The 27,918-nt window shown below is 35.9% G+C and overlaps 1 protein-coding gene across 3 annotated transcripts; it reads left to right on the top strand.

Annotated features, from left to right (window-relative positions):
• The first annotated feature begins 414 nt into the window (after positions 1-414).
• On the top strand, positions 415-27,119 carry LOC138139831 (uncharacterized). 3 transcript variants are annotated; one of them, XM_069060349.1, is made up of 6 exons: positions 415-563; positions 6,223-6,512; positions 12,129-12,372; positions 22,734-22,852; positions 24,821-25,034; positions 25,295-27,119. In XM_069060349.1, exons 2-6 carry the CDS (start codon positions 6,223-6,225, stop codon positions 25,319-25,321), a joined length of 894 nt encoding a protein of 297 aa, XP_068916450.1. In that variant the 5' UTR covers positions 415-563; the 3' UTR covers positions 25,322-27,119. The 3 variants fall into 3 exon arrangements, with proteins under 3 accessions (XP_068916450.1, XP_068916449.1, XP_068916451.1); XM_069060348.1 differs by having other exon boundaries at positions 415-719; XM_069060350.1 differs by having other exon boundaries at positions 453-470.
• Positions 27,120-27,918: the final 799 nt, after the last annotated feature.

Here is a 27,918-nt window from a genome sequence, read left to right as displayed (position 1 = left end):
AAAAGTTTTAAAGTGCAGTAGTCGAACTTTTTAATTCCGTTCGGGAATTTGATCCTCTACAGGTGAAAATAAATTGATTTCGCTTGTATGAGGCGGCGAAAGGCCCATCAAATTAGGTAAAGAGATGTTTGCACATTTCCAGCGACCCTTTTAATTCCCCCCAACTATTTGCAAGGGCCAACGGCGCACGTGTGCGAAAGTTCCGCGACGATTCTCGGAAGTAAATCTCTGCAGAGGATACGGAATAGATGTTGGCGAAGAGCGGAGCCTCCGGAGGGCCTTCGGAGCGCCAGGCGTGGGGGCGAGGAAGTTTGGGGGCGGCGACGAGAGAGACGACGAGGGAAAGAGAGCGCGGAGCATTTGCCCAGGAGCAGCTGCCCTGCCAGCGCAACCCCGTACCCGTTTCACGTTAGTCTTGCGCTACCCTTCCTGACATGCAGTCGTAACTTTCGACTTGAACATATCACTGTGTACGTATTCTCACCACCAGAGAATGGCATCGCACAGCTGCACCTGATAGAGGCAACAGCACACACGACACTCGTCTTCAGAACGTTGACACTGTTAGTTTTACTCGAAAAATGAGTCTCTCATTAAATCTTAATTAAACACGAAATGACCTGTTTACACTCTTGCACTTGTTAACTCGCACAGTAGTTTGTAAGATAATACAACGCACTGCACCATACCACCGCACTCCAGGGGCACACCGCTACAAGGTAATTCCCAATTTTTTTTTAATACTCTTTTTGCTATCATCCCATCACTCTCACTATGTTAATGATGTTTGTCTCTTTTCAGCTTTGTTGACCGCATGTTCAACACGATGCAACAAAAAATTCAATTACTTCATTCATTCTTTCTCTGCTTCCAATTAGTTGATTATGCGCCGAATAATCATGGAATTTTATATCTTTTGAACACTGCAACCACAAAATGTATTTATTCCCCAGGACCCGAATTGACACAATGCGGCAACACCTCCTCCTTCATACCTACAATCCTTCTGATAAATCTCTCTCAGGAGCGCATAATGAATATAGGATTATCGTTCCGCTTGCTTGTACCGATCATCGAAAAATTGTATATTCAATTGTTGCGGTCAAAACTAATTATTTTTCAAAAATATTTGTGCAAAACCAATCAAAAAAAAAAAAAATTCTACCGGATTTGTAATGTCACCAAATGCGGCTCTATCCCAGCGCATCCACCATTTTTAAACCGGCAACAATAGGGTTGATATTAATTATGATAACGTCTCTTCAGGCAATGCTTTACATAATTTCATTTGTTTACTTTGTAATAACGTAAACACAAAATTTTGACGAGTTAATCTGACGTCTCTGTTACCATCTTCGTTGTAATGTTTTTATCCAAGAGCAACGTATACTTGTGATTTGGCACGTATGCATGTTTAAACCGGTAAACAGAGACGTTTGGCAAATATTTGGCAAAATAAGACTTGTCGAGTCATTTTTCGCTAAGGAAAAATTTACAATACAATACTTAACTTAAGCTCTTCACCAAAAATTATTTCTTCATCAAAAAATTAACGTAAATATTTGAATAAAAGAAAAAAGATAAAGACTGAACATAAGTGTATAGATATTTTTTCTGGATAGTATGTATCGGTTGCATTGTATTTTACAGGAATAGGATATCTGTGTAGGCGCTAAACGCATATTTGTACCTTTGAAAAAGCTGTCATCGTGAAAAATCTTGCTTTTAATACCGTCACGTCAGCCGGCTTCAATTTGAGGGTAGGTTTTAAGAGAATCTATCAAACCTGAAAATTTTTGCTTGTCAACTTGCAATTTGATCGAAGACGTTACCTAGAGCGTGGAGAACCATTATTATACATGTCTCTGTAGGAAGTAATATAATGGAGTCGTCGCGAATGATGTGCGTGGGCGTTTCAAAATAAAAAAAAATCCTTAATTAAGAATAAAAGAAACGCAAACATGAAGATATTCATTTTAGATAATTGGGGAACGAATTTAACGATGTTTCGAGCATCATTTGGGTCGTTTGAGAGAATGATGAAAAAGTCGGCAGAACTTGAGCACGCGTTGTTATTAAAAGTATGACCTTTCATCTGACTATATCCGATAATCTAGCGTGTACGTGTCTGTGTAAACGCAATCAATCATAGGTCCGTCGAAAACCCAATCAGTTCCAGCAGTGGGAATGCAGACGGAATAAAAAAAAAATACGGAAAGCCGGAATTCAAGCAAAATTAAACACGACAGGCCAGGATGAAGCCAGCTGGTGCGTGAGATTAATTAATAAACAAAAATCCAAATTTGGCGGTTCTTGTAAAAGTTGTATTAGTGGTCTAGCCACCGATCAATCCTCGTATATCAAAGTTAATTATCTCTGCTAGAACTAGCACCCGATCTAGGCTGGCCGGTTTATGGCCACTTCATCCACTCATTTCACGGAGATCAATTGCCCGGAATATGTACAACAGACGAAATATGAAAGGATCTAAACTTCTCCGAACACACGTCACTGAACTTCTATTATATCGGCACAGGTTCGGCGAAAAACTCGTTCCTTCTGCAACTTCGGCCATATTTCATTACCAAATTTAACTCCCGAGACGTTTAAAGCCAATATTGCAATTGGTATTTTTGCAAGAAACACCGACGCCCACACCGCCGCCACGCTTTAATAATATTAATTCGGTCGCATTTTTTCAACGATTTGGTCCGTGACTTGTCGTCGTTTACGTAATCGAACCAAATTATACTTGGCCAAACTCGACCACGAGCCCAACTTTCCCTCATAAAGTCGCATTATCACCACCAGCTGCCATGTTTGTCTTTAAATTAATTCCCCTATTTTTGGCAACTTAAACAAATTATTAGAAAAGTTTGTTCAGGTCTTTTTCAGATTATGTCATTTCACGTGAATTTGTGTTTGTCTGACACCCTAACAACTCCGACTCTCTCAAATTACTCCCAAGTTGTAAAAAGTCTTACTTTATCTTTACACCAGCCTGTGCAGAGTGAATCTGCCAACTCGTTCACTGGCTCAAAGCAATTCCGGAAACAAATTATTATTTCTGCTAATCGCAACTTATGTAAATTTAGACAATTCATTCACATAAATTAAAACCCTCATCTGCTGATAACTACAAAAAATGTTAAATGCCCCAGAAATTTCGCTCAAACAATATTATCCACTATAATAATAGGACTGAATAGTTTTAAATACATATGTACATACCACATCTGCATATACAGGGTGTAACAAAAATAAGTGCATTTATTTTAACTGGTAATAGTACTCATCAATTATAACAACTTTTCTAAATAAAATTTCTTTGAATTTGCAAAATTGAATTGCCATTTGTCCACTTTTTATTTTGACGTGACGTTCACGTTGAATGCAATTTTATAAATCTGAACATTTTCTTAATAAACAGGAATCCCAAAAACTGAATGTTTTTATTCCCTTCGTATTGCATTTAATGAATAAAAAGGTCTCACTTGCGTTTGTTTTTTGTTACCACCTTGTTTTATTTCTTTATTAAATGTAGCTATTTAGATCAAAATCGTTTGATAGGCTGGAAAGCAAAGTTTTAGTAAATTTAAATTAATTTTTAAAACCCTTCAGAATTTGTTTTTAGAAAAAAAAATATTTAGAAAAGTTGTAATTGATAAGTACTATTACCAGTTAAAATTAATGCACTTATTTTTGTTACACCCTGTATAACATTTATATATTGCATAAATGTCTTTTCGTGCCTCCGGCTGGAATTTGGTAATTTGTAGATCTCGAAATCGTCCAGAAACACATGACTTGCCGGCCTAGTACGGGAAAAGGTAGGGATTTTGAGTTGCCATCAGTTTCGGTTGGCACGTGTTATCTGGATTCTGTCAAGTATCAATGTCAATTCTGTACATGGCTCGTTAAAAATGTTTTTCTATTTACAATAACGTATAAAGAAACAATATTTAACTAAAATTTGTTAATGAAAATTAAGTTTTGAGCGACTTCTTGAATATGGGCTGGTGTATTCATTATATCAAATGTTTCAGATAAAGGTCAAAAAAACAAATTAATTAAATTTAATAAATGCCAGGAAACAAGAGCGATGTTGATTTTAAAATTTTAATGTTTAAGCGTTACCAACACAAAAAAATCCCTAATAGTAATTATTATTATTAAAACAAGTGCTTTAACACTAATTTAACAAATATCCACAGAAGTCGGGACAAAAAATGTTGTATATCACACGTCTTGTGATACAAATAACTATTTCAACAGCTTAAGATAATAACTGTAGCTCTACATTTCTAATTTCTACTCAAATTTTCCGCAATTTAGTTGTAAATAAAATAATAATAATATCGTTATTATTATTATTTTAAAAAGGGACAGGACTGAATTTATTTATCATTAAGGGTATGTATATGTCTATGAAGCGATAAAGCAATGCCAATGAAGTGACTGCGGAATGTTGTTTCCCGACGCCCATATGCATTCAACCCCTACGGTCGTCCATTCAAATATTGACCGCCTCCGACGCTGCTTCATCTCATTGCTCGAATGTTAACAGTATATGTAACAAATTTTATCTTTTTTGGTTTTAAGTATTATTACTTAATTTCGTGTACCTCAAAAGTATAAAAAATGCCAATATTCTTTGGCTTTATGACCAAGAATTTAATATTTGGCATTTACGCCCAAAGTTCAAATTCAATTTAAATTTAGAAATTTTACTAAAGCTCGACCAAACAGGCAACAGCACTGTATGTCCATTCTCCGTAATTGTAAACACCATTACGATTCAATAATGAATCTTTTATGTTCTGAAGTAAAAAAGTATTTTTTAGTTAAAATTTGATTCATAGTGAGAGTTGATTGACGTTAGCAAAGATACGAAAAGGCTGACATGGTCAAAGTCATACCCGCCCCTTATCTAAGTAATTGTTGATCGCACAGTATAATAAGTATATAATACAATAATAGAAAGAAGTTTGCGAAGAATAATAACGGGCATTTTATATACTTTTTAAAGACACGAAGTTAAAAAAATTACATTTATCATCCAGGAAGAAAAATTGTGTTACATCACGTTCAGTGTGGTAGAGGCGTGATGTAGTTATTTGTGTATCAAGGCCCAAAAAGTGCACCTTTTTCTTCCGAGTGTGGGTTTTCTAGTCGAGGCGGAGCCGAGTCTGGATTTTCTAATCGAGGCGGAGCAGAGACTTGAAAACAGGCGAGGACAAAAGGCAGTTTTTGGCCGAAGTGCACACATACGTTTTTAGTGTACGTTTAGGCGAAAATTTTAAAAAACATGAATTAATTGTAAATTTTGAGGTTATCTGTGACAGATGTCAAGTTAGGTATATAAACTGAAAAGTTTATATATTTAATTATGTACCACTTTTCACGTTATGTATCTCGGGCGACGAACAAGAGTCATTATTACTATTACTGTAATCAACATTATTACATTTATAATTAGACGTTTCACGCTTCAAAAAGTAAAGTTTTTGAAGTTGAAAGTTAAAAATACAAAATTAAAATATACTCTGTTAGACTTAAAAATACAAATTGTTTTGGCCACATACGAGTACATAAGTGAATTGCGATTGTCTTATTTATCTTTATGTCCTGTTTGTGTTGTTTTTCCACTAAAGTATAAAGAAGATAAAGAGGAGATGAGACGGATTTCACCAAGATTTGTGAAAGTAATGCGCGAGCTGAAATAACTTAACCACCTCTATAACTAAATTTTCTGGGAGATCTTATGCAAATTATTTTCATTTTGTGTGTTTGTTTAAGATTTAGGAAGTCTTAATCTCCGTATTTTAATTAAGATCACGTTATTTTAACGAAGCTTTTAAACGCGATACACAAATTGTTGTTGATGTTGACCGAGATTAGTTCAAAGTGGAGTGTCGGGGTGATATTTTTTGGAAATTTTTGTAGAACCACCTGTGGTCCAAATAGTTGATATGTTTATTTTGGAAGATGGAGGCATGCGTGAGCACCGCGTGTTCCTCACTCTGGTGTGCATAGCATTGGAGTTATGAAGTAATTAGTAAATTGTTTTGGGAGTTGTATGTTTACAAGGCAAATCGCGTATAAGGGGCGGCTGTTCTCTGTTCGGATCCCCGTGCTAATCACATAGAGCATCCTAGTTAATGGATTTAACGTAATGTGGTGGCGAATATTTGTCGAGAGTTAACACTTTGCTGGTTTCAGATGCACATAAATTCATTAGAGACGAGCGTATTTATCTGGTGGCTCTGGTTCGGCAGCACAGCAGCATTCGCGCTACCAAGAACTAAAGAATACAGAGGATCAAGCGAAGTTGTCTCCGCCAAGAATGGGGTGGGAGCGGAGCCTAGCTGCGAAGAGCTGAAGGCGATGTGGAGGTTTTCTAAACGTCAGTCGAGAGCAGCAGAGATTACCAATGAAATACCCATGTATAGAGACCCCTTTTCCGATAACGTTTGGGAACCTTATTATGCTACTTCTAGGAGTATGGGGGGGTAAGTGAATACAACCCTAATAAAAGTCTATACTTTATTACTTCGCCGGTTTTGCCACTTACCATTACAACAGGTTTATGACTGATTTTACGACCAGATTCGACTTATTTCACTTTTTCCTTTTCATCTCGCTCGCTTACATCTATTTAACATCAACAAATAATCAATACTCGAACATTTACAACACAAAAAACTTACATGTGGGAACAAGAATAATAATACACCCTTCGACGACAAGCCTCAAAAAATTTATTTTTAACTAGACGTTCAATTTCACAAACAAAAAAAAACACTATTCATTTCTTACTTTGCTAATAGATACATTGTTCTGTATTATTATTTTTTAAAGCTTTTCAGTTTGAACAAAAATGACACTACATAATTATATTATTAAATTATAGGTAAGTAAAACATCTGAAATTTTTGGAAATGAACAAATTGTCATAAATTGATGTGACAAACATGTCATTATAATTTTCATTCATAAAAAAAGGAATAAACTGTTGAAAATTTCCTAAAATTGTATTTATTAATATTCTTACATTGCAAATGCTCAAAACACATTTAAAACATATTGGGCCGTATCACGACACCGTTATTAAAGTTGCCGTTAACTAGAATCGTGATTAAAGTAAACATAAAACGATATAGATTTATGCAATTATAACCTGCCAGAAAGAGATGAATTCGTGACCAAGGTAATTAGTCATGATTAAATTAATAAGGGTGTCGTGATACGGCCCAATATGTCATAATAAGTATCTACATATTAAATGTAATAAAAATCAACTTTATTGTTACTAGAGGACAGGTTTATTATATCGTTGTAATTTAATTTAATTTAATTTAATTGGAGCCCTAAATAGCAATTTGATTTTTGTCTGATTTAAGAATTTTTTCTTGATGTGAAAATCCTGATCGCCTATTGTTGTTCAAAAATCGCTTTCACAACAGTCATCGTAAGTCACCGAACGCAATTACCGCTCCTTCTTTTTATTTCCTATTGCCCAGAGAGTGAAGTACTTAGGCCTGTCCATCAACAATAAAGGAGGTATCGGGGTTTATTCGACGAAAACATCTCCGTGACTTTTATTGCTTTCAAGAATTGGCAAAACATCGCAAAATAATTCAAAGTAGTAGTTGAGTCGGACGCAAATTAATAATTTAATTTTATGTTGGAAATGAAAAAGAATTACATAATCCATAAAATTTAATATCCAACTCCCCACGTCTCCACTCGACAAGTGCAAAAGAAATGCTTTCAAGAAAGGTTTACAGTTTAATATTTTAGTGTTTTTGTAGTAATTTTTTAAATTTTTTATTTAACAAATGATTTAGTTTGGTTGGAAGCGTCAGCCCTGGAGGAAGTTAGAGCATGTGTGCAATTAGTAATTGGTCGATTTTAATCTCGATTATTAAAACTAATCGCATTATCAGTATCAAAATTCGCGAACAATCCAGAAACAAGGCACAAATTGCAAACCGCTGCTATCTCAACAGACCTCAATTATCTGGATACTCCATGCGGGTATTCTTTGCGTTTTCCATTAGCTCTCGAATGGTGTTGTAATTTCGCACATAAAACGAGCTCTTCAACCGAGACGCGTCACTATCACGAATAATTTAACGGCAATGTGTATAGTTTAAGTGACCGAACCCTCATCATCACCTGAAAAAATTCAATCCGTCACGAGAAAATTTATTGTTGCCAAATGAGACCGCACACTATTTTACAACTAAAAATAGAAAGAGTAGGTACTGGGACATTTGAATCAAGTAAAAAAATAAATTCTCAGTTATGGTATTTTTTGGTTGACATGACACATTAAACTCTGGTCCGTTTCGTCGTGAATTTTAAAAAATTCCACATCACTAAATTTTTATCGGTCGACTGAATAACTGGGGAATTGTTTTTCAGAGAAAACGAGAGGTAAATATGCTTTCTACTCGTCGAATATAATTTAGCAACTCGTAACAACATTCCACGAGTGAACAGGTTTTAATAAATTTCTGTTTATTTGTGAAACGACAAATTAAAAAATATGCAAACAATTTTTTCATCAAGTACGACGTCTAAAATTGAATCCTGCTAAATAATACGTTTCAAATTTAAGAAAGATGTAGATAAAAAAATAACCTCCTCATAGTCGTGTTGTGAACAATAAAATGAGCATTACAAAAAACCAAAAGAAATTATTTTTAGCGAAGGAATGCGAAATGTACTACAAGAATAACTACACATTTTTTGCGCGCATCAGTTATAGAGAATTTATTGGTCTATTTTATTCAAGAACCAAAAAGGAGTCAGAGTAAATATTGGAATAACACAAATTAAAAATATTCAACTTGATTTTTATAAATACATATGTATTTAAGAAAAAATGTCTAAGTAAATACGTGATACAAAATATGTATTTTTAGTTCAAAGTAAAATGTAAATATTCTTTATTCAGAAAATACATATACTCAATAAAATCTTGTGAGTGGGCAGAGTTTTATAAATGTTTGTGAAAATGTGATGAGTCAATAATGTGCTTTCGGTACGAACTTAAACTTTTGAAACTCTTCAAAAAGGATAATGAATATACAAAATTATCTTTTTCATGCTGGAAAAATAAAATATTATTAAAACTTATTTCCCGTGAATAACCAACAAATCAAGTAAGCTATATATTTTTAGTACCTCTACGGTCTCGTTTCATTCCAAAAATATTTCCTATTACACAAACCCAGAGTATCTGGACTCTAGAAAAATTTTTACATCTAAGGCTACAATCTAATAAATAACATTTTATTTCTCCGTAAAAAACTGATAAATTTAAAAATATCCTACTACTTCCGGTAGGACATTCATCATCATCCTTGATCATATTAAGGGGTACACTGAATTTATTACCTGGCATCTATTATTAAAATACCAATTGAATAATGTTTCCAATTTAAAACAATTAAAAATTTAGGATTCCATTTTTATAAATATTTTTAAGAAACTGTATTTAACACATCATGATAAGATGTTTTCATCAGAAATGAAGACAAATATGCTTTATCTCTGGAATATAATTGTACAACTAAAATAATTCTATGTCGGACCTGCTTTAATACATTTTTATCTGTTTGTGACAAGAACAGACAAATTTAACAAATGTAATATGTAGTTATTTACATTACATATGCGGTAGGCTACATTTTACAGCGCGAGGTTTTTAGATTGAAACACGACCGCGCAGCGGGAGTGTTTTAACAAAAACCGAGCCTACCGCATTAGTAATGTATTAATCTTTTGGGCCGACTACCCATTAAGTACTTGTTTTCTCAAATTTGAAATTTGTTGTAACCAATAATTTTACAAAATCTGTCAAAGACTGACATTTAATTAACGAAATGGCAGAAAGTTATGTATTATACCGATAACTGACACGCTTACAACAATTACAGTTAATTTCTGTTCATTTTTGAAAACTGAGCGGATTAATGGTAAATATTTTGTCTTAGTATAAATGGACTTGACTTGTGATACGCTAAACATTTTTTTGGAGGTTCCAGAAAGCTTAAAATTTTCTTGTTATTTTACACACTCCGTGCGGTAAAATGACAAATAGTTTGATTAGTGTGTAAAAATCAAGATACCCTAGCCGTTCAAAATGTGTAAACATGTCATTTACAGTTGAGGAGGCCAAAAAATTATTTTTATTACGAAATCTAAAATTAGAAATATTTTAATTGTAAAAAAAATAATCAACATAAACATTTCTGGTGATGCTACAATGCTGCATTTACGAGACATTAAAGCAGCTCATTTCTGATCGTGAAACAACGTGAATAGCTAAAGGTTTCCTGCGAGTGAGTTAGTCAGAAGCTTTTACTGTCTCTTTTGTTTCCTGCAAGATTCCCAATTAAATATACCTGTCTGATTCTGAACGATTATCGAAGCTTTTCGTTGCCTTAAATTAATTTAATTTAAAAAAAAAATTAAAAATTAAAATCGGTGTCCGGTTGCTTCGATAAATTTTTATTTGTTGCGTTGAAAATAAAAAACAGGTTCTTGGTAAACGTACGTAAATATTTTTCCTGCTTCTGTTGTGAACTCCCAAATTAGGCCGTGCTCGCTGAAAAATAACTACATGTTGATTTCGCTTTAGAATTAATAAACACGAATAAAATGAAGCTGTATTAAAAGGAAACCATAAACACATTTCCGTGCTTCCATCAATACGGCGTTTTCACGCAAAAATAAATCGCCCCTGAATGACAATTATTATTATTTTCTATTGTACGTACATATTCACGTCGAGGCGCAATTCCCTCGTAAAAATTGAAAACAACATCACCGAATAAATTCCTCCGAAATTGCTACCATAGATCAAGCACGAGTACAAGATTCTCGTACGAAGTGCTGAATAAAAGCGTCGAATTTGCATACATTATGGCATAAATTGCTTATCCAATAAATAAGAGGACGTGGATTTTTAAAAAATTGCACCGACGAATTTGAGGGGGTTAATCGGCATAAATCACAACCGAATTAGGGTCGGTGCAACGTGTGAGGTCGAAAATAGAGTTATATTTCATTTGTAACAAATCCACTTATATTTATCCATTGGGGATTTGAATATTGTTCGAGTTGGCATAAATCATTCGATGTATTTGCAGGTCGGTCGAAGCCGTTTATATCTGACTGTTTCTCTAATTTATTATAATTCATTGGAGGTGAAATCTTCGACGAGAAGTTATTTCAGTTGTTGTTCAACAAGTTAACAACTCGACCGATTTGAGATGACGTTTCCAACTATTTTTGTCCTACGAGAGTTTTATGTCCGATCTTGAGATAACTTCACCCCAGAAATGAAACAAATACGTTACAAATTTTGACATATTGATCTCGGTCTGATTTGTCGCGGAATATATTTCGAAATAGGCGAGCGAAGCTGCATTCCCGACGTAAAATGGTCCGGTTTTGTGGGACGATCCGATAACAGATCGATAGGAAGGGTAGTTTTTCGCTCTCCCTTTACATACCTTACTTTCGGACTAACAGATACAATCTGTCAGCGAAAATATAGATCTTGAGGCGAACCGGATATTAACTATCCGTGACCACTCAATGCTCTATCAGTTTTAGGAAGCTTAGTTTCCGGACTTCCATCGGGTTTAAAGTTACTTATTGTAATTGGAGTTTACATTGATCGCCATCATTTACACCACTCTGACAGATCCACTGTATTAATGACACTCTTATCTAAATTCTAAAGTAATAGGATAATCGAGTCGAGCCGAATTTCTTCGTCTCGGAAATAAAGAGTGTTTGTTCTCGGTGGCTGAGTGACAGTTCGGCCCGCGCGCTCGTAAAGAAAATTCACATTTTTCCCGAACGATTTAATTAGAAGGGATGCTAGGCGGTGTAAAACGACGTCGCAATCTTATAATGTCCCGTTTATTGATTTTGAAGCAGGCGCTTTCCAAAGCGACATAATCACTCATTCTGATGAATTTTTCGCTCTCGTAATGCATCGCTGCCGACTAAAAAATATTGACACTCTGCAGCCGAGCAGGGGTGAACAACCGCGAGATAAATACTCGATGGTTCCGCGATTTGCATCGATTAATCGCTTGCAGGATGCGGATGGGCCGCCACAGAGGCAGACCAATCTACGGACGCGTGGTCCACAAGGCCCCGCTGCTGCGCATCCAGGATCTGGCCGAAAGAAACAGAGCTTTCGAGGAGGTAGCCAAAATGTACGGAACCGTTCAGCGACAGACGGAACCAAGACGTCGGATAACGGCGTTCAGGTTGTCAGGGGGAGGTCATCTACCTTCTCTAGGCCTTACTCCACAAAGCGGAAGTTTCCAGCATCTAAAGGTGAGCATTCCGTCCCTCGTGCACTCGCCTCTTAATCCTAGTCAAGTATTAAACGACACCGACGCCCAATTAATCCCATTGCAACTGGTAAAGGTGCCCTTCCGCGGTTCTTTACTTCTTCCCAAGAGAAGACTCACCGAATATTCACAACGACCACACACACAACTGTATCAAAAGTCTTACAAAATTCAGCATTCAATCTCTTCGCACCACTCAAACATTTTTGAATCCAAGACTTGAGTTAATTCGTCTCTAATTAGATTACAATTTTTTTGCGGGGAGTAAATTGTGGCGGTTCTAAACCTTGGAGGGTACACATATTGTCCTTATTTCTTATTCGCTTTATATCGATGTTTATTCTTTGTTATTGTGCTTTTGTGCGAGTCTGTTGAACCCGACAGTATGAAAAACACCATTTATCAGTTAAGAGGACGAGGCACGTTCACCACCATTTATCCCAAAAAAAGATTTAAGAACAAAATGGAAATCTAACACAAAAGAAATATTTTTACTGGAGCTCGTTTAAAATGTTGTTTTCGTTTTGATTCATTTTCCTGAGGGTTGGTGTAAGCGTAAGACCAAGCAAAATTATATTTAGAGCCTTCAAGATCGTACCTACTTAGTTCTGACACAAGGTTTTATGACAAAATATTTCTGAACAAAATCACGTCGAAAGCACTTTGCCTGTTGAATCGTAAGCACCAAAACAAAATTAACACCTCAGAGAAAGGAGAAAATATTTCGATTTAGTTATTAACTCTTTGCCTGGCCACACCGTAATGAGTAATTGAAGATTTAGCAACCAAAACGGCGACGTAACGAAGAAACGAAGAATAGTTTAGTTTGATCCATCGTTAGGTACTTAATTAATTACTCTTAGTGGAGTCAATGAAGGTTTTTACTTCTTAATTCTCAAGAACAGGTCCGATTTTGGTGATTTTTTTTTGAATATTTGTTTTCACATACATACTATTTAAAATCAGAAACATTTTGGTGGGGGCACATAAATATTTATATTGTTAAACAATAATTTTGCTATTTATGGAAAAAATTCAGTTTTCCACGATATTTATTCCAAAGGGAATGTTTTATATTGAAACTCTAGTATAAAAAGTAGTTGTTAAGTTAACATTAGTCGAGTCAATAAAGCGCAAAAATCGCTAAAACTTCTTAATCCTCAAGAACAGCTCCGATTTTGACGATTTTTTTTTTTGAAATGTGTGTTTTTACATATTATTTGAAATCAGAAACATTTTGCTGGGGGCACATAAATATTTCTATTGTTTAAACAATAATTTTGCTATTTATGGAAAAAATTCAGTTTTTCCGATATTTATTCCAAAGGGAATGTTTTATATTGGAAACTCTGGTATAAAAAGTAGTTGTTAAGTTAACATTTCTAGTAAAAATTCAATTTTTACAACATAAAAATTCGGTACAATGAGAATCGAGAAATACGTATGCGTTTTGGCACTACTACCTGTACCTACTTGTACTAAACAGCACAATGGTAATATGTAATGAATTCAACATTAAAGTATTTTTTAAATTCGTAAATATATTTTCAAATCTGTTTGTTCAAGCAACACTCACTTTCACACATCACATTTTAAACATAAAAGATTTTTCATATAATCAACCTCAAAACGTATCATCCCTTACATTAAAAATGTTTAATGTAAGGGTCATAAGTAAGAAGAATGGAATGAGCAAAACGACTAAATCGTCGCTACATAGGTATATAATATTATTGGACAATGTAAAACGGATGATATTGATGTGTTAATGACTCTATCACCAGATGATAAAGAATTGTACAATTTAAAACCACAAAGAAATAATGTCTTACTCAACGAAAACAAATTTAAACCAGTTTTTAAATAGCAATAAGGAGACTTTTGGGAAACAATTATAAATAAAGACAACAAAAAGAGTGGAGCAATACGAGTAGTTTATGATCCATATAATAAACGAAGAACCGTTCCGATACAAATATTCAGAGATTAGATTTTCTGTTCCTTCTTGTCGCGGGACGTTATAACGCACTGTTGCCAAATGGTCACCTCCGTGATTGCCACATCTGGAACGCTACGTATCATAAAATTCTCGTTTCGAAATGAAATGGGCTGACGTTCCGACTAACAGAACTCGTCGTGTGGACAGTCAATGGCAAAAACTTGACACCTTGCTAAATCGATTGGTCATGTATAGGTGAACTTCCAAAAAAAAAAAGTTCAAAAATTGTCGTTTGCAAAAGGGCGTTATTCAAAATTTTCGAGTTACGTAGCGTGTTCCATTGCCGATGTTCAAAATATTTTTTTGGTAGAAACTTTGTAATATTTTCTGTAGCCGTTTGGTTGTAAAAAAATAAACAAGTTTCAAATTAGCGTTGCGTCTTATGGGAAGAACAAAATTCAAATGGCTGTATCTCTGTTCGACGCTCGCCAAAAATTCGTTAATTGTGCCGTGTTTTTACGTTTCTCACTCCATTGCTCCAAAACTAAGCCCCAAATCGAAAAAATGTATTCTTTAAGAACTATAGACCGATATTCTCTGATTACGATGGTGTTTGTTATTATAATTTTGACGGAATATTAGTCAAGTTATGATTAAAAAACTAACGTTGCAACAAAATCTCTAAGCCATTAGAAAATAATGTAAACGTCGATCACCCTCCCGCACCGCTCTGTTCCCCGCCCCCAGCTTTTTCACATGACCTACCGAAACAATTATTTTGTGAAAATTAAAACGGAGGAATGAATTCGCAGAAAAACCAAGAAAGCACGAAAGAAGACAACTCAAAACTTAAAAATTAAAATTTGTAATGACATCTGTGCTAAGTTGGAGGCTATGTGGTTTCTGGTGACGAACAAAAGATATCGTAACCATATCAAAAATGTAAGGCAACGAATTCCTTATAACAGTTGCAAATGGTTCATTTCTCTCTAAGGGATAGATATTTTTTGATTCTTATATGTATAATTTAAAAAAAAAATCCTATTAATAATTAATTGTAGGTATGTCATTAATTTTTGGAAATTTTTCATATCATTTAAAGTGTTTTATAATGATATAATGGGAAAAAATATCGTAAAAAAACTGAATTTTTTCCATAAATAGCATAATTATTGTTTAAACAATATAAATATTTATGTGCCCCAACCAAAACGTTTCTGATTTAAAATAATAATAGATATGTATGAACGATTAATCACTGTTGGGTGGTGATATTAGCCGTTCAAATGATATAGTCGTCTTTGTATAACTACTTAAAAACTTTATTGTATGACAAAATGTTGATGTACAAGTGTTAAGTACCAAGGATAGTGGTAGACTCTGGTTTTTACCGCTATATCTCGACTTAAATAAGGGTGGGTGATTTCACCCCTCTCACAAAGAAAGTAGGCAGGACTACCTGCTACAGTACCTCTTTCTAACAATAACGTTCAAAATTACATTATTTTGTACATATACCGCCCCCCTTGAAGGCACGGACTTCAAAAATATTGGAATTAGCAAAGATCGAACATGGTTATTAGAAAAAGGATTGTTACATAATAAACATGACAAAAAACATTAAAAAATACAAACATTGAAGTCAATTGTAAAAAAAGGGTTAATGCATAATTATAACAAATATTTACACGATACAAACATAGTCTATTCATTCGCTGGCAGAACGCACACCTTTCGCGTGGCTCTTTTGAAGATGCCATTGACAGTCTTTACGGACACTACGCGCACAACACCGTCACTTCCGGGATGAAGTTCTACGATGCGTCCCAATTTCCATTGTAGTGGCGGCGTGTTGTCCTCAACTAGAATCACCATGGAACCAACTTCCAAGGCGGGGGTAGACGGTCTGGAACCGGAACCACGGAGCTGCTTGGAACGATTGATGTTTTGAACAAGGTACTCCCTTTGCCAGCGGTGCCAAAAGTGCTGCCTCATCTGTTCCACTCTTTGCCATTGCGTCAATCGGTTGATCCTCGTCGTCGTAAGATCTCTTTCGCTTATAGAAGTTAATGGCTCTCCGATGAGGAAGTGACCAGGGGTTATGGGATTAAGGTCATTAGGATCGTTACTCAAGGGACACAAAGGTCTGGAGTTTAGGACTGCTTCAATTCTTGTTAACAGGGTATACAATTCTTCGTAGGAAAGCACGACTTCCCCAATTGTTCTCTTTAAATGACCTTTAATGGATTTTACGTTTATTTCCCAAATACCGCCCATGTGCGGGGATCTGGGGGGGATGAAATGCCACGAGATACCCTTATTAGCCAGATTTTCTGTAATTTGACTAAATGAAGCTGACTTTAGAAATGTTCTTAGTTCCAGTAATTCTCTATTGGCGCCAACGAAATTTGTAGCATTGTCCGAATAAAGATGGTACACATGACCACGTCTTGATATGAAGCGTTTTAGCGCATTCAAAAAGGTTTGAGTCGTTAAGTCACCAACTAGTTCTAAATGAACGGCTTTAGTTGAAAAACAGACAAAGACGCAAATATATGCCTTCACAGTACGCTTACTGCGACCACGACATTCCTTGATGTAAATAGGCCCGGCATAATCTACGCCACTGATTGAAAATGGTCTGGTTGGTTCGACACGGGATTTGGGCAAATTGCCCATAATAGGATACATAACGCTTGGTTTGACTTTAAAACATTGCAAACACTGGTGCAAAATCTTGCGTACCACACTGCGTGGAGAAATTATCCAAAAATTTTGACGTAACGCGGCTAAAGTTCCCTGAACACCAGCGTGCAGTTGCTCAATGTGCACGTGTTTGACTAATGCCTTAATCAAATGGTGATCGTTTGGTAGCACGATGGGATGTTTGACATCGTAAGTTAAGGATGAGTTTTGCAACCTACCTCCCGCGCGAATTAAATTATCATTCTTGTCGAGAAAAATATTTAAGCACAGTAAACGTGATTTCTTGTTAATCGGTTTGTTTTGTTTAAGGCAAGCTAATTCATCGTTGAATGCAACTTCTTGAATTAAACGCATGATGGCCTTCATGGAATCTTTTAATTCTTCACATGTTAAAGAACTAGAGATTTGCCTTTGGTTTGGCTTCCTACAATTGTTGATGAACCGTAATACCCATGACATTACGCGTTCAGTTTTTTTGTAATTTGAAAATTTTGTAAGAAGCGGTAGTTGTCTTTCGCGAGAATGAATATTGGTCAGAGTGACAGTTCGCCGTTCTGGAATTTCAATATCCGAAAGATTTACGTTAGATACGGGCCAAGTGTCGTTGTTTTCTGACAGCCAATCAGGACCGTTCCACCACAGTTTATTAGTTTTGAGTTGACCAGGTAAAGCACCTCGGCTTAGTACATCCGCAGGGTTACTTTCGCTTTTGACATGATACCAATCTTTCGCATCCGTTAGCGTTTGAATTTCGGAAACTCGATTTCCTACAAATGTTTGTAAGTTTGAAGATGTAGCGTTTATCCATGCCAGAACGACTGTGGAATCTGTCCAGAGAAATTGCTGATCAATTTTGACATTTATCGTTCGTAAAACTGTATTAAATAATCGCGACAACGTTAAGGCGGCACACAGCTCCAAGCGTGGTAACGTAACAGCGCGAAGAGGAGCCACACGAGATTTAGCGCAAATTAAGTGAACTTGATGATTGCCACTATGATCAGTTGTTCTTAGATAGACAGCAGCGCCATATGCGATTTGTGATGCGTCACCAAAACCATGTAGTTGCACCTGTACGGGGCTTGATTTTATTATGTTTCTGGGAATTTCGATTTCGTTTAAGTGAGCGAGTTCTTGCAAGATCTTAACCCATGCACAATAAATAGTTTCAGGTAATAGATCGTCCCATCCAATTTTCAAACTCCAGCACTGTTGAAGGATTATTTTTGCTTTTACTACTACTGGCGCCACAAGACCCAATGGATCGAATACCTGGGCAGTTTTAGACAGGATTTCGCGTTTTGTTAGTCTTTTCGGAATGTCGCACTGTTTTACCTGATAGCGTAACGAATCGTGATTAGGATTCCAAAAAAGCCCTAACGTTTTAGTGTAAGCATCCTTATCGAAACTGACGTTGAGATTAGGCTCGTGACTATCTGGAATTAATGCAGGATGATTGGCGGCCCATTTACGTAATAAGAAACCACCATGAGCTAAAATTTGAATTATTTGATCTCGTAAAGTGATTAGGTTTTCAAGTGAGTCTCCTCCCGTCAGAAGATCGTCTACGTAAAAATCCTGTTGAATTGCTTTAGCGGCTTCCGGGTACTGATTTACGTTTTGAAGAGCTAGTTCTTTAAGACATCTTGTTGCTAGAAAACTGGCCGGTTTTGTACCGTAGGTTAGAGTGGTTAATCTATACGTTTTTAGCGGATCTTCGGTGTTCTCGCGCCAAACAATTCGTTGATAGTCACTGTGATCGGGATGTATTTCTATCATACGGTACATTTTAGCTATGTCCCCGTTTACGACGTATTTAAAAGTTCTGAATCTCAACAAAATTGCAAAAGGCTCTGGCTGGATTGTAGGTCCTGCCATAAGATTGTCATTTAGACTTAATGCATCAGCTGAGCGAAATGACGCGTTAAAAACAACTCTTAACTTGGTCGATGTAGAATCCTTGAGTACCGCGTGATGGGGCAAATATGTACAGTTCGGTTTATTTAATTCGCAACCCGGAACTTCCTCCATGTGACCCAAAGAGATGTAATCCCGCATGAATTGCACATAATCTGATTTTAGTGTAGGCCTTTTGTTTAGGTTTCGTTCCAGATTGTTAAAAAACTTTACAGCACTATCGCGGTTTGACTTGAGAATTGGAGGATCATTTTTTAATGGCAGTTTAACAAGAAACTTTCCGTTTGTTTGTCTGCACGTATTTTGAATAAAATGTTGCTCGCACATAATCTCTTCATTTGAAAAGCATTTTTGTTCGGAAGGGTTGCTGCATTGTTCTAGTTCGAAGAATTTCTGCACCTGGTTCTCTAAAATGTCGGTTACCGACGTTAGAGAAAGCGAGCAGGTGCTTGAGCTATTGTTATTGTTCATATTTAGTGACCCACCCGCAATGAAACCTAAATGGGTATTTTGCAGCATTAGTTTGTTATGGTTCTTCAGTGTTATTTCCTTGCGGTCTTGACATAAAAGGTTCCAAAACAAATCAGCCCCGATAAGTAAGTCTATTGGTGCAGTTTCTAAGAATTTCGGATCGGCTAGCTGTAATTCCTTTGGAATATTTATTGCAGACATGTTTATGGTCACCAGGGGAAGATTTTCGGTTATTTTTTCCAGAACAAAACAACTTAAGTTCGCCGAAAACTTATTGTACTGAGACTTGATGTTTACCTGGACGGCCTGTTTGATGTTCGTCGAAATTTGACCAATTCCGCCAACGGTTATATTTACGGCTTTCTGCTGTAGACGTAATTTTTTGGAAAATGATGACGTAATATAACTGTTCATGGACCCTGCATCCAGGAGAGCTCTACATTTATGTGACTTATTATTACGATCTTCTATGAGAACGATCGCGGTTGATAACAAAATAATTGATGATTGGGACCTCATAGAATGAGCGTTTAAACTTTCTACCTGTGCTGGTGTTTCATTGGTTTGCGTGATTTGTCTTTCTTTGTGAAGCAGCGTATTGTGGCTTTGATTGCATTTACGGCATTTGAATTTGGACTGACAGTTGTTAACAAAATGATTGGTTCTTAGACAATTAAGACATAACTTCAGGTTTCGAGCTTGAGCGTTTCTTTCCTCTACATTTAATTTTGTAAATTCATTGCATTGAAAGATTGTATGATCGTCATTTTTACAAAATGTACAATGTAGTTTGTTTGTGGCAACATAAGATGTAGTGCTTCGTTTTTGTGACATATTGTTTTTTGCATTATTGTGATTCGGATTGACGTTCGATTTGGGGTGCAATAGATTTAAGGATTCCAACAACTGACATTTCTTTTCTAAAAATTCGATCGTTTGACCGTAAGTTGGAACCTCGTCGGTTAATGTAGCCTGCCATTCTCTTGCAAGATTGTCGTCTAATTTGTCCACAATTATTACGACTAGAAGAGCGTGCCAAGTATCAATCGGTACTTCTAGCTGTCTTAACGCGGCAACATTTGAATTCAACGTATCTAAAAAACACCTAAGTGACGAATGCGAGGCTTTAATTACTTGGGGTGCCTTTGTGATGGCTATTATGTGATCGTGAACGATCAGCCGTTTGTTGCAGAACCGTTTCTTTAAGATATCCCACGCTACATTATAATTTTCTGATGACACCGTTAATGACTCGACTGCTCGCAAAGCTTCACCAGATAAACATGATCGCAAATATTGGAAACGTTGACAGTTGTTTAGCATGTTGTTTTCGTCTTCAATAATGGATTTAAATGAATTTTGAAATGACAACCATTCCTTATAGCAACCAGTGAAAGATTTTAAATTTAAAGTTGGCAGATTCAATTTGATTGATTGATCACGATTAGAGCAATGTGAATTAGCGCTGGAACAACTACCGTTAGGATTCGCTGTGGCCGCAGTGTGCGGTGGAGGCGTCGTTTGTCTAATTTTTGTTTGAATTGATGATAATACATCGAGATACTTTAAATCAATTTCGTCGCGGTCCTGAGTCTGTGTCTCAATCGCCTCTGATGAAAGATCGAGTGATTCAATTTCAGTCTGTACCTCGTCATATTCTTTGAATATTTGTTCGATGAATGTTTTTCTAGTTTCTAGTGGAGACACATCATTATCATTTGATTGAAAATTAGACACAAAGTTCTGAATACGCGTAATTCTAGCTTTTAATGAGGTTCTTTTCCTTTTTAGAGCCTCTAATTTGGCAATTGATTCATCTAATAAGGATGTCTCGGGCATAATGATTGATTTGATTTACGTGGTCGAGATGAAAATTTGCGAAATTAGGAACAATAGAAAAAGTCGTACGTAGTAATGCAGTTTGGAAGGGAAATTGAAAGGATTGAGAGCCACTAACCTTTGTTGATGTCTTGAGTGATGATCGCTTCGCTGCTACCCAATTCGGTGACTATTCGTGCTGCCCTTTTGCCCTTGCTGAAGGTGACGAAATCGTTGCTGCCCTCTGGGTGTCGAAACTGTTTCTTGAATTGTTGTTGTATTACACTTGTTATTACACTAGACGACCGTCGTGTGATATGGATTTAATCATCCGGCTCGAAGGACCAAAATTATGAACGATTAATCACTGTTGGGTGGTGATATTAGCCGTTCAAATGATATAGTCGTCTTTGTATAACTACTTAAAAACTTTATTGTATGACAAAATGTTGATGTACAAGTGTTACGTACCAAGGATAGTGGTAGACTCTTGTTTTTACCGCTATATCTCGACTTAAATAAGGGTGGGTGATTTCACCCCTCTCACAAAGAAAGTAGGCAGGACTACCTGCTACAGTACCTGTTTCTAACAATAACATTCAAAATTACATTATTTTGTACAATGTATATAAAAACACACATTTGAAAAAAAAATCATCATCAAAATCGGAGCTGTTCTTGAGGATTAAGAAGTTTTAGCGATTTGTGCGCTTCATTTACTCGACTATGTACAAGAATGTGTTCTCTAGCCAAGTACCATTCCCCGAAGTCGAGAAAAATAAATACAAAAATTCCCCTTTTATGGGGACAATGGCAGACCACATAACACCATTACTATTACTTAATTAGCCTAGATTGTTTCCGGATTATCCCTTATCGAACATGTGAGAGAACAATATTGGTCGGACTTTACAAGGATTACCTCAACCCGTCACAATCCAGGATCAGCTTACAAATGTCAAACATCTTAACGATGCGATGCATTTTTTTTTACTTTGTACGTGTCTCAAAAATATATTTTTGTAGTTGCAACAGAAACTCCGCCAAGAAGTGATAAAATAAAAATCATATGAAATGGTTTATTTTTCGAAAGCTCCTAAAATGTGTTAACTTTTGATACATCTGTTTGTTTGTTTGTTGACATTTTGACATGATTTTTTTAATGCAACCCTCATTTGGCGTCGCAACGGCTGTCGTCTGTCATTCTGAGATGTCGGTTGATATGTTCCATTATCCTTGTTCGATTTGGTGCAACGTTGCATCGCAACGGAGTAACGAATGAATATCAAATGACCACAGTCGGCGGCGTCGTATATCCTGCCTCTCCTATAATTTCGAAGTTGTGGAAAAGAGCAAAAAGTCAAACAAGAAAAGGGTATTAGTACTGGAATGGGATTCGAATTATAATTTAAGTTTTATGAAGTTTGTGTTTTGTGTGCGAGTGTGCCGTTTAGTCGGGGAACGGGTTCTCGGCAAGTAGCTTGTTTTTGCAGGAGCTAATTAGAACGGAGCGCGCCAGAGAGCTGCAAGAGCAGAGAATGGCGGAAGAAGTAGCAGCTCGTGCGGCCGCTCTCAAGGAGTTAGCGGGAAGTGGAAGTCACAGGAGTCAGGCGTAAGTTATTTTCAGTATTATAATTATAAGTTAGTTCGACAAAATGAAATCCTTGGACAAACTGTAATAAACCTCCACACGGCTGCGTCGCCCACTTTTGAGCCGAATTGATTAAGAATTTTCTCAAGACGAACCGAACGCACGCCAGATTGCGGGGGATTATTTAAATAACCCGATCTAAATATTAATTTATTTTTCATACCTCGACGGCCTACCGCAAACAATCTTATTTATCCCCGAACTCGCCTCGGGGATTAACAGCAAAAAAGACAGGAAAGTACTTATCAAGGTATAGTCGGTACAATGTTGGAACGGAAAGTGACTCGGCCGCGGCCCGCTAAGCCGGAACGAACCGGATCTTTTCCCGCTAAGACAAACCCTTTTCATTATAGGTTTATTGCAGAATTTATTGCTTACGTGCGTTAGCGACTGCTTGCGCTAATCTTTATAGATTTATGGCTGAAAAGTCAATCTCTGCCGGAGTTTCGGAAGGGTGTCGTCGGTTAGGGTAGCGAATATATGAAAGCAAAATAATATGTTACTGTAAATCCGTCGTCGGCTGTGTTTGATCGTGAAGGAATCTCATTTCGCTACTGAAAGATGACTACACAGTCAAAGTAATATGCCGAAAACACAATATCGTCGGTCTTGTTTTCACTTGTTGTCCTACGTGGCCAGAGAAAATCTTCAACATCCTCCTGCACCAAAGATAAGTACGTGTCGCGCCCTAAATTACAATAATATCTTTTATTTTATTAACTCGATTAGCATTTAAAGTGTTTTAAAAATCTCCTCTTCACCGAAAGGGGAAACTCGGCTTAATTCGCCGTTTCCTGGTTTCCTCGTAAATAATTTTACACGATTATATAGCTTCTCCTGGAAATAAACGTAATCTGTGTAAATTAATAAACAGGATTGGATTAAATTAATTATAATGTGAGAGAAACTTGCAGTCATCTTAGTCGCGAGATGGGTCGATAACATCTCCGCCCAGACGTTCTCCACTTTAAACTAACGTTTTTCGTTTTTCCCTTCGAAATTCAGATTCAGTCAGAAATGTGCGATGGTGATTAACGCGTTTTCTTTTAAAATTAACACACGCACACGATTAAATGACAAATTAAGCGCAAACGAAAGCGTTCATCTCCAGAGACCGGAACAACTTCCACGGAACTAAGAGGAATGGATAAAACAAAAAGAGACTGGCTCACCTGGACGAGATAAATACAATCATATTTTTAATAATTCGGAGTTGGTGGTGGCTTGGAAATAATTTTCAATTTAAAGTAGTCCGGTCGTCTCAGTTTTTAGTCAATAGAGCAACTGATTTCTAAATTCGTACAATTAAAATTTTTGTACGATACAATCAAAATTTTATGATAAATTATTTCCGATTTATTTGTATCGATTTATAAAGAAATTATCATTAAATATATAAGTTGGCATTTTTAATCGGATCTTGTTTTGACTCAAGAGTTGGTCGCTTTGCGTTAGCATTGGTGGTGAGTCACGTGGTCGTCTGAACAATGGCTCATAGATGAAGAGGCTGACACTTCCGCATTAATAGCTGTTTATTCTTAGTTTTCGTAATTTTTCTCTTTGGAATGCCCAGTAAGGGTGGTAATTAAGGGCACCAGCGAATTCCTTAAGTCATTTTCTATCTTTACAGTATTTTTTTGTCATAAAATTAATGCTTTTTAACTGCACAATTTTGATTTTTATGTGCCCGCGAAACACCTGTCCATAAGATGCCATGTTATTCAGTCCATTTTCACATTAATTCCGTAAGGCCCTTAAAAAACTTGGGATTTATATTCCAAAAGTGTTCAACTTTTAATTTGTACACTTTTTGTTACAAATTCAATGGTATCGATGTGACGACCACACTACTTTAACGTTGTTTTCGACAAATATATACCTATTTTTTTACTTTGTATATTTTTGTGGATGATTTGAATTTGTCAACAGAAACTATCGTGATATTAACTACAATTATGACGTTGACGGAAGAGAGGATCAAAGTTATATGGGTCGCGGCGGAATTTTAACGTTCCCAGATCTGTTGGCCCCATCATCTCGGCAAGACCCTGATGACACACGTTTTCTGCAGGATTATGGCTATTCGAGGGAGAGGCCTAGAAGTCAAAGTTCCTCTCTCTTTGACACCAGTTCATTTAACGTCGTAAGTATACGGAATGAGTCGACATTTCCTATCTTCCAGCATAAAAGGGTGTGTTTAGGTAATTCAATTAACTTTATCACGTTATGTCATTATTGGACTTAATTAGCCGGTGCAACTCACTTTTAATTAAAATGACGTTGTTGACGTCGCTCGCAGGGTATTAAGTATGGAAATAAATCGCGTTGTCTGGGCTTTTTTAATTAATTGCTGAATTTCAAGAAGGATGTCGTTCTTGAATTACAAGTAGTTGTGTTTTTCAGGACGATTTTGACGGATTGATGCTGTAAAAGTGCGGTAGTGGTCGTCAGAAAGTCCAGTTTTAATTTAATGTTTTATCCATCATGTATTCCATACACCAGCTTGTATGCTTTATATCACCTGAAATTGAACTTTGACGTGCTATTATACATATTGGTATACACATCGTTTAGAGAGGTTTATTAGAACTAGGTGTAAAAAAAACTAAGACTAAGGAGATATGTAAAATAAAGCGGAAACCAATTGTTGAATCTAAAATATAAATGTTTTATAGTATTTTAGGATGTGGACTGATTTTTAAATAAATTTTTGGTAAGGCCAGGAATTCTGGATGCTATTTTGATAAAAATCTTCGTAAAAATTACTATACATTTATTTTTTTATCCTTATTATGGGGTCATGTGAGGCTGGTATGATCCGAAACCAATCACGCCGCTACATTACGATTGTTTTTATCATTTTCGCATCCTCTCGCTTGTGTAACGTCATGACATTTGTAATTAGTACCATACAATATCATGTTGGCCTGATATTTTTCATCAACGATAGATACTCCATTCCTCCGATTCAGCCCGCTTTCTTTATGAGCCCGATAAAAATAAAAATATACCTGCTCGCATGTTGGGGGTGAAAAATATGAGGTGATTATGTAACTGTCATGTCAAATACTAATAACGCTTTTTATATTAAAACAAAACAGATTGTTAGATAATAGCATTGTTGGCAAAATCTTGAAACACCCAATCAACAACGGAGAAAGGATTTGGTAATGATGCATATGAATGAATGAATGAATATTCCATATCACAGTCAAATTCAGCAGTCTCAAACCGAATGTCACATATCACAAACACTTTTTTTCTGTACAATCAACCGACTAACGAAGAATATCACTGGTACAACATATCTAACCATTTTACAACGGCAGGTATCGATATGACATCAAAATGGCAACCAAGTATTTCAGATTAAGGCCTAATAAATAGCACTTTCAGTATTAATGTTGATATACATATACCAAGTCTTCCCTAATATATTAGAATAAACTAGACCCGTAGTGTAAGAAAACAGCTCTGTACCGGTAAGGTTATCCAATATATACCATCGCATCCCCTTACGTTAAAATTTACAATGATTTATATTAATTAAAGCGAAGTACAAACATTGGCCGAGCTAGACGACAATTCAATTAACACAACATGAATAAATTCAGATGTAAATTTTTACGTAAGATCTGCACAGAAACGTCACCGTGTGGAATGTTTAATTAAAATAATGTGATGAATTCGACAATAACAAAGTTTTATTTTTACGATTCCGAAATATTCTGATACGTCTATTTAAACTACTTCTAATTATTTAAAGTGCAATTTAAATGTTTAGAATTAGTCGAGCTGATCTGCAATGACAATAAATATTAGTCAATTTCATCCTATTATTATAAAAACAAATTCAAAACAAAAGGAGTATTTGTATTGGGAAAATCAAGGGCCAACGCTTTACCAACATAAATGCCCCCTTTATGTTAGTATTAATTATAAGTAGGTGTATGTATTTTTAATAACGGCACTCTGAACAATGTCATCAGTGCATGTTTGTATCTGTATTATGCTGTAACACCCTTTGTCTCCTATCATATCTAACAACTCTCAATCCATTATGTATTCTGTGATGTAAGAAATACTGACAATACTAGCAAACACCTTGTGTGGGGTCTGAATTATCAATTCATTACACCACCTAATAGTAGCAAATTATTTTATATGTAATATTTGTATGTAACTATACGTACCTATAAACAGAATAAATTATAATAGCAAGCATCAACCTACGACTTTTATTTTACCTCCGCAAATTAAACCGATTTTAATATCTCCTGAAGTTCAAAATTCTCGACATTCTTGCACTCTAACTCATGCATCAACTGTCATCAACTCTTCCCTAACGAGAAATTTACGTGTTTCGTTCGGTTTTCTTATTATTATTTTTACTAAGAATTTCTCAAACATATGAATAAACCGCCATCAAGTGGTACAATCAATTTTATTAAAAAAAAGTTAAAGTCACTAGATATCTAGTGACTTTTAGAAAAGAGCAACAGCTGCGACCCCTATCGCTGCGATTCCAAAGTGCTTCGATGGGCCACGCTTCCCTAATAGCGTGGAAATTCTGTTCCAACTTCAATTATATCCTAGCTAAACCGTTTCCTACACTAATCCTAGAAAAAAGCGAGGCGGGATAGATGTCGCACTCAAATTTTAACCTTATCACTTTGTAGAATTTGCGTCTCTAATAGGAGTAATAGGTCTATTATTGTATTCAAATTGCAGTCGTTTATGGCTATCTATTAAAAAATTGGTGCCTATGGCACAACTATCAATATGGCTGTCACATGTCAATTTCAACATTATTGTTAACTGAAGTTTTTAATTTTTAATGATTTTATAATGTACCTTTGTTGCTAGTAATCTATTTTGTTGCTGGCATTTTAAGAAGTGCTTCAATTCAAGAAATCTTATGCATAATTGAAAAACTTAGACATAGACGTTTTTACTTCGATAGGATTTTACGAATTACGTGTTTACATAACTGCTGCGTGAATATCAATATTTCAGTGTATTATTGT

The sequence above is a fragment of the Tenebrio molitor genome, chromosome X (assembly GCF_963966145.1).
Source record: "Tenebrio molitor chromosome X, icTenMoli1.1, whole genome shotgun sequence".
In the NCBI taxonomy this organism is placed as follows: domain Eukaryota; kingdom Metazoa; phylum Arthropoda; class Insecta; order Coleoptera; family Tenebrionidae; genus Tenebrio; species Tenebrio molitor.
Note: the sequence above shows the minus strand (reverse complement) of the source record. Positions and strands in the feature narration are given on the sequence as shown.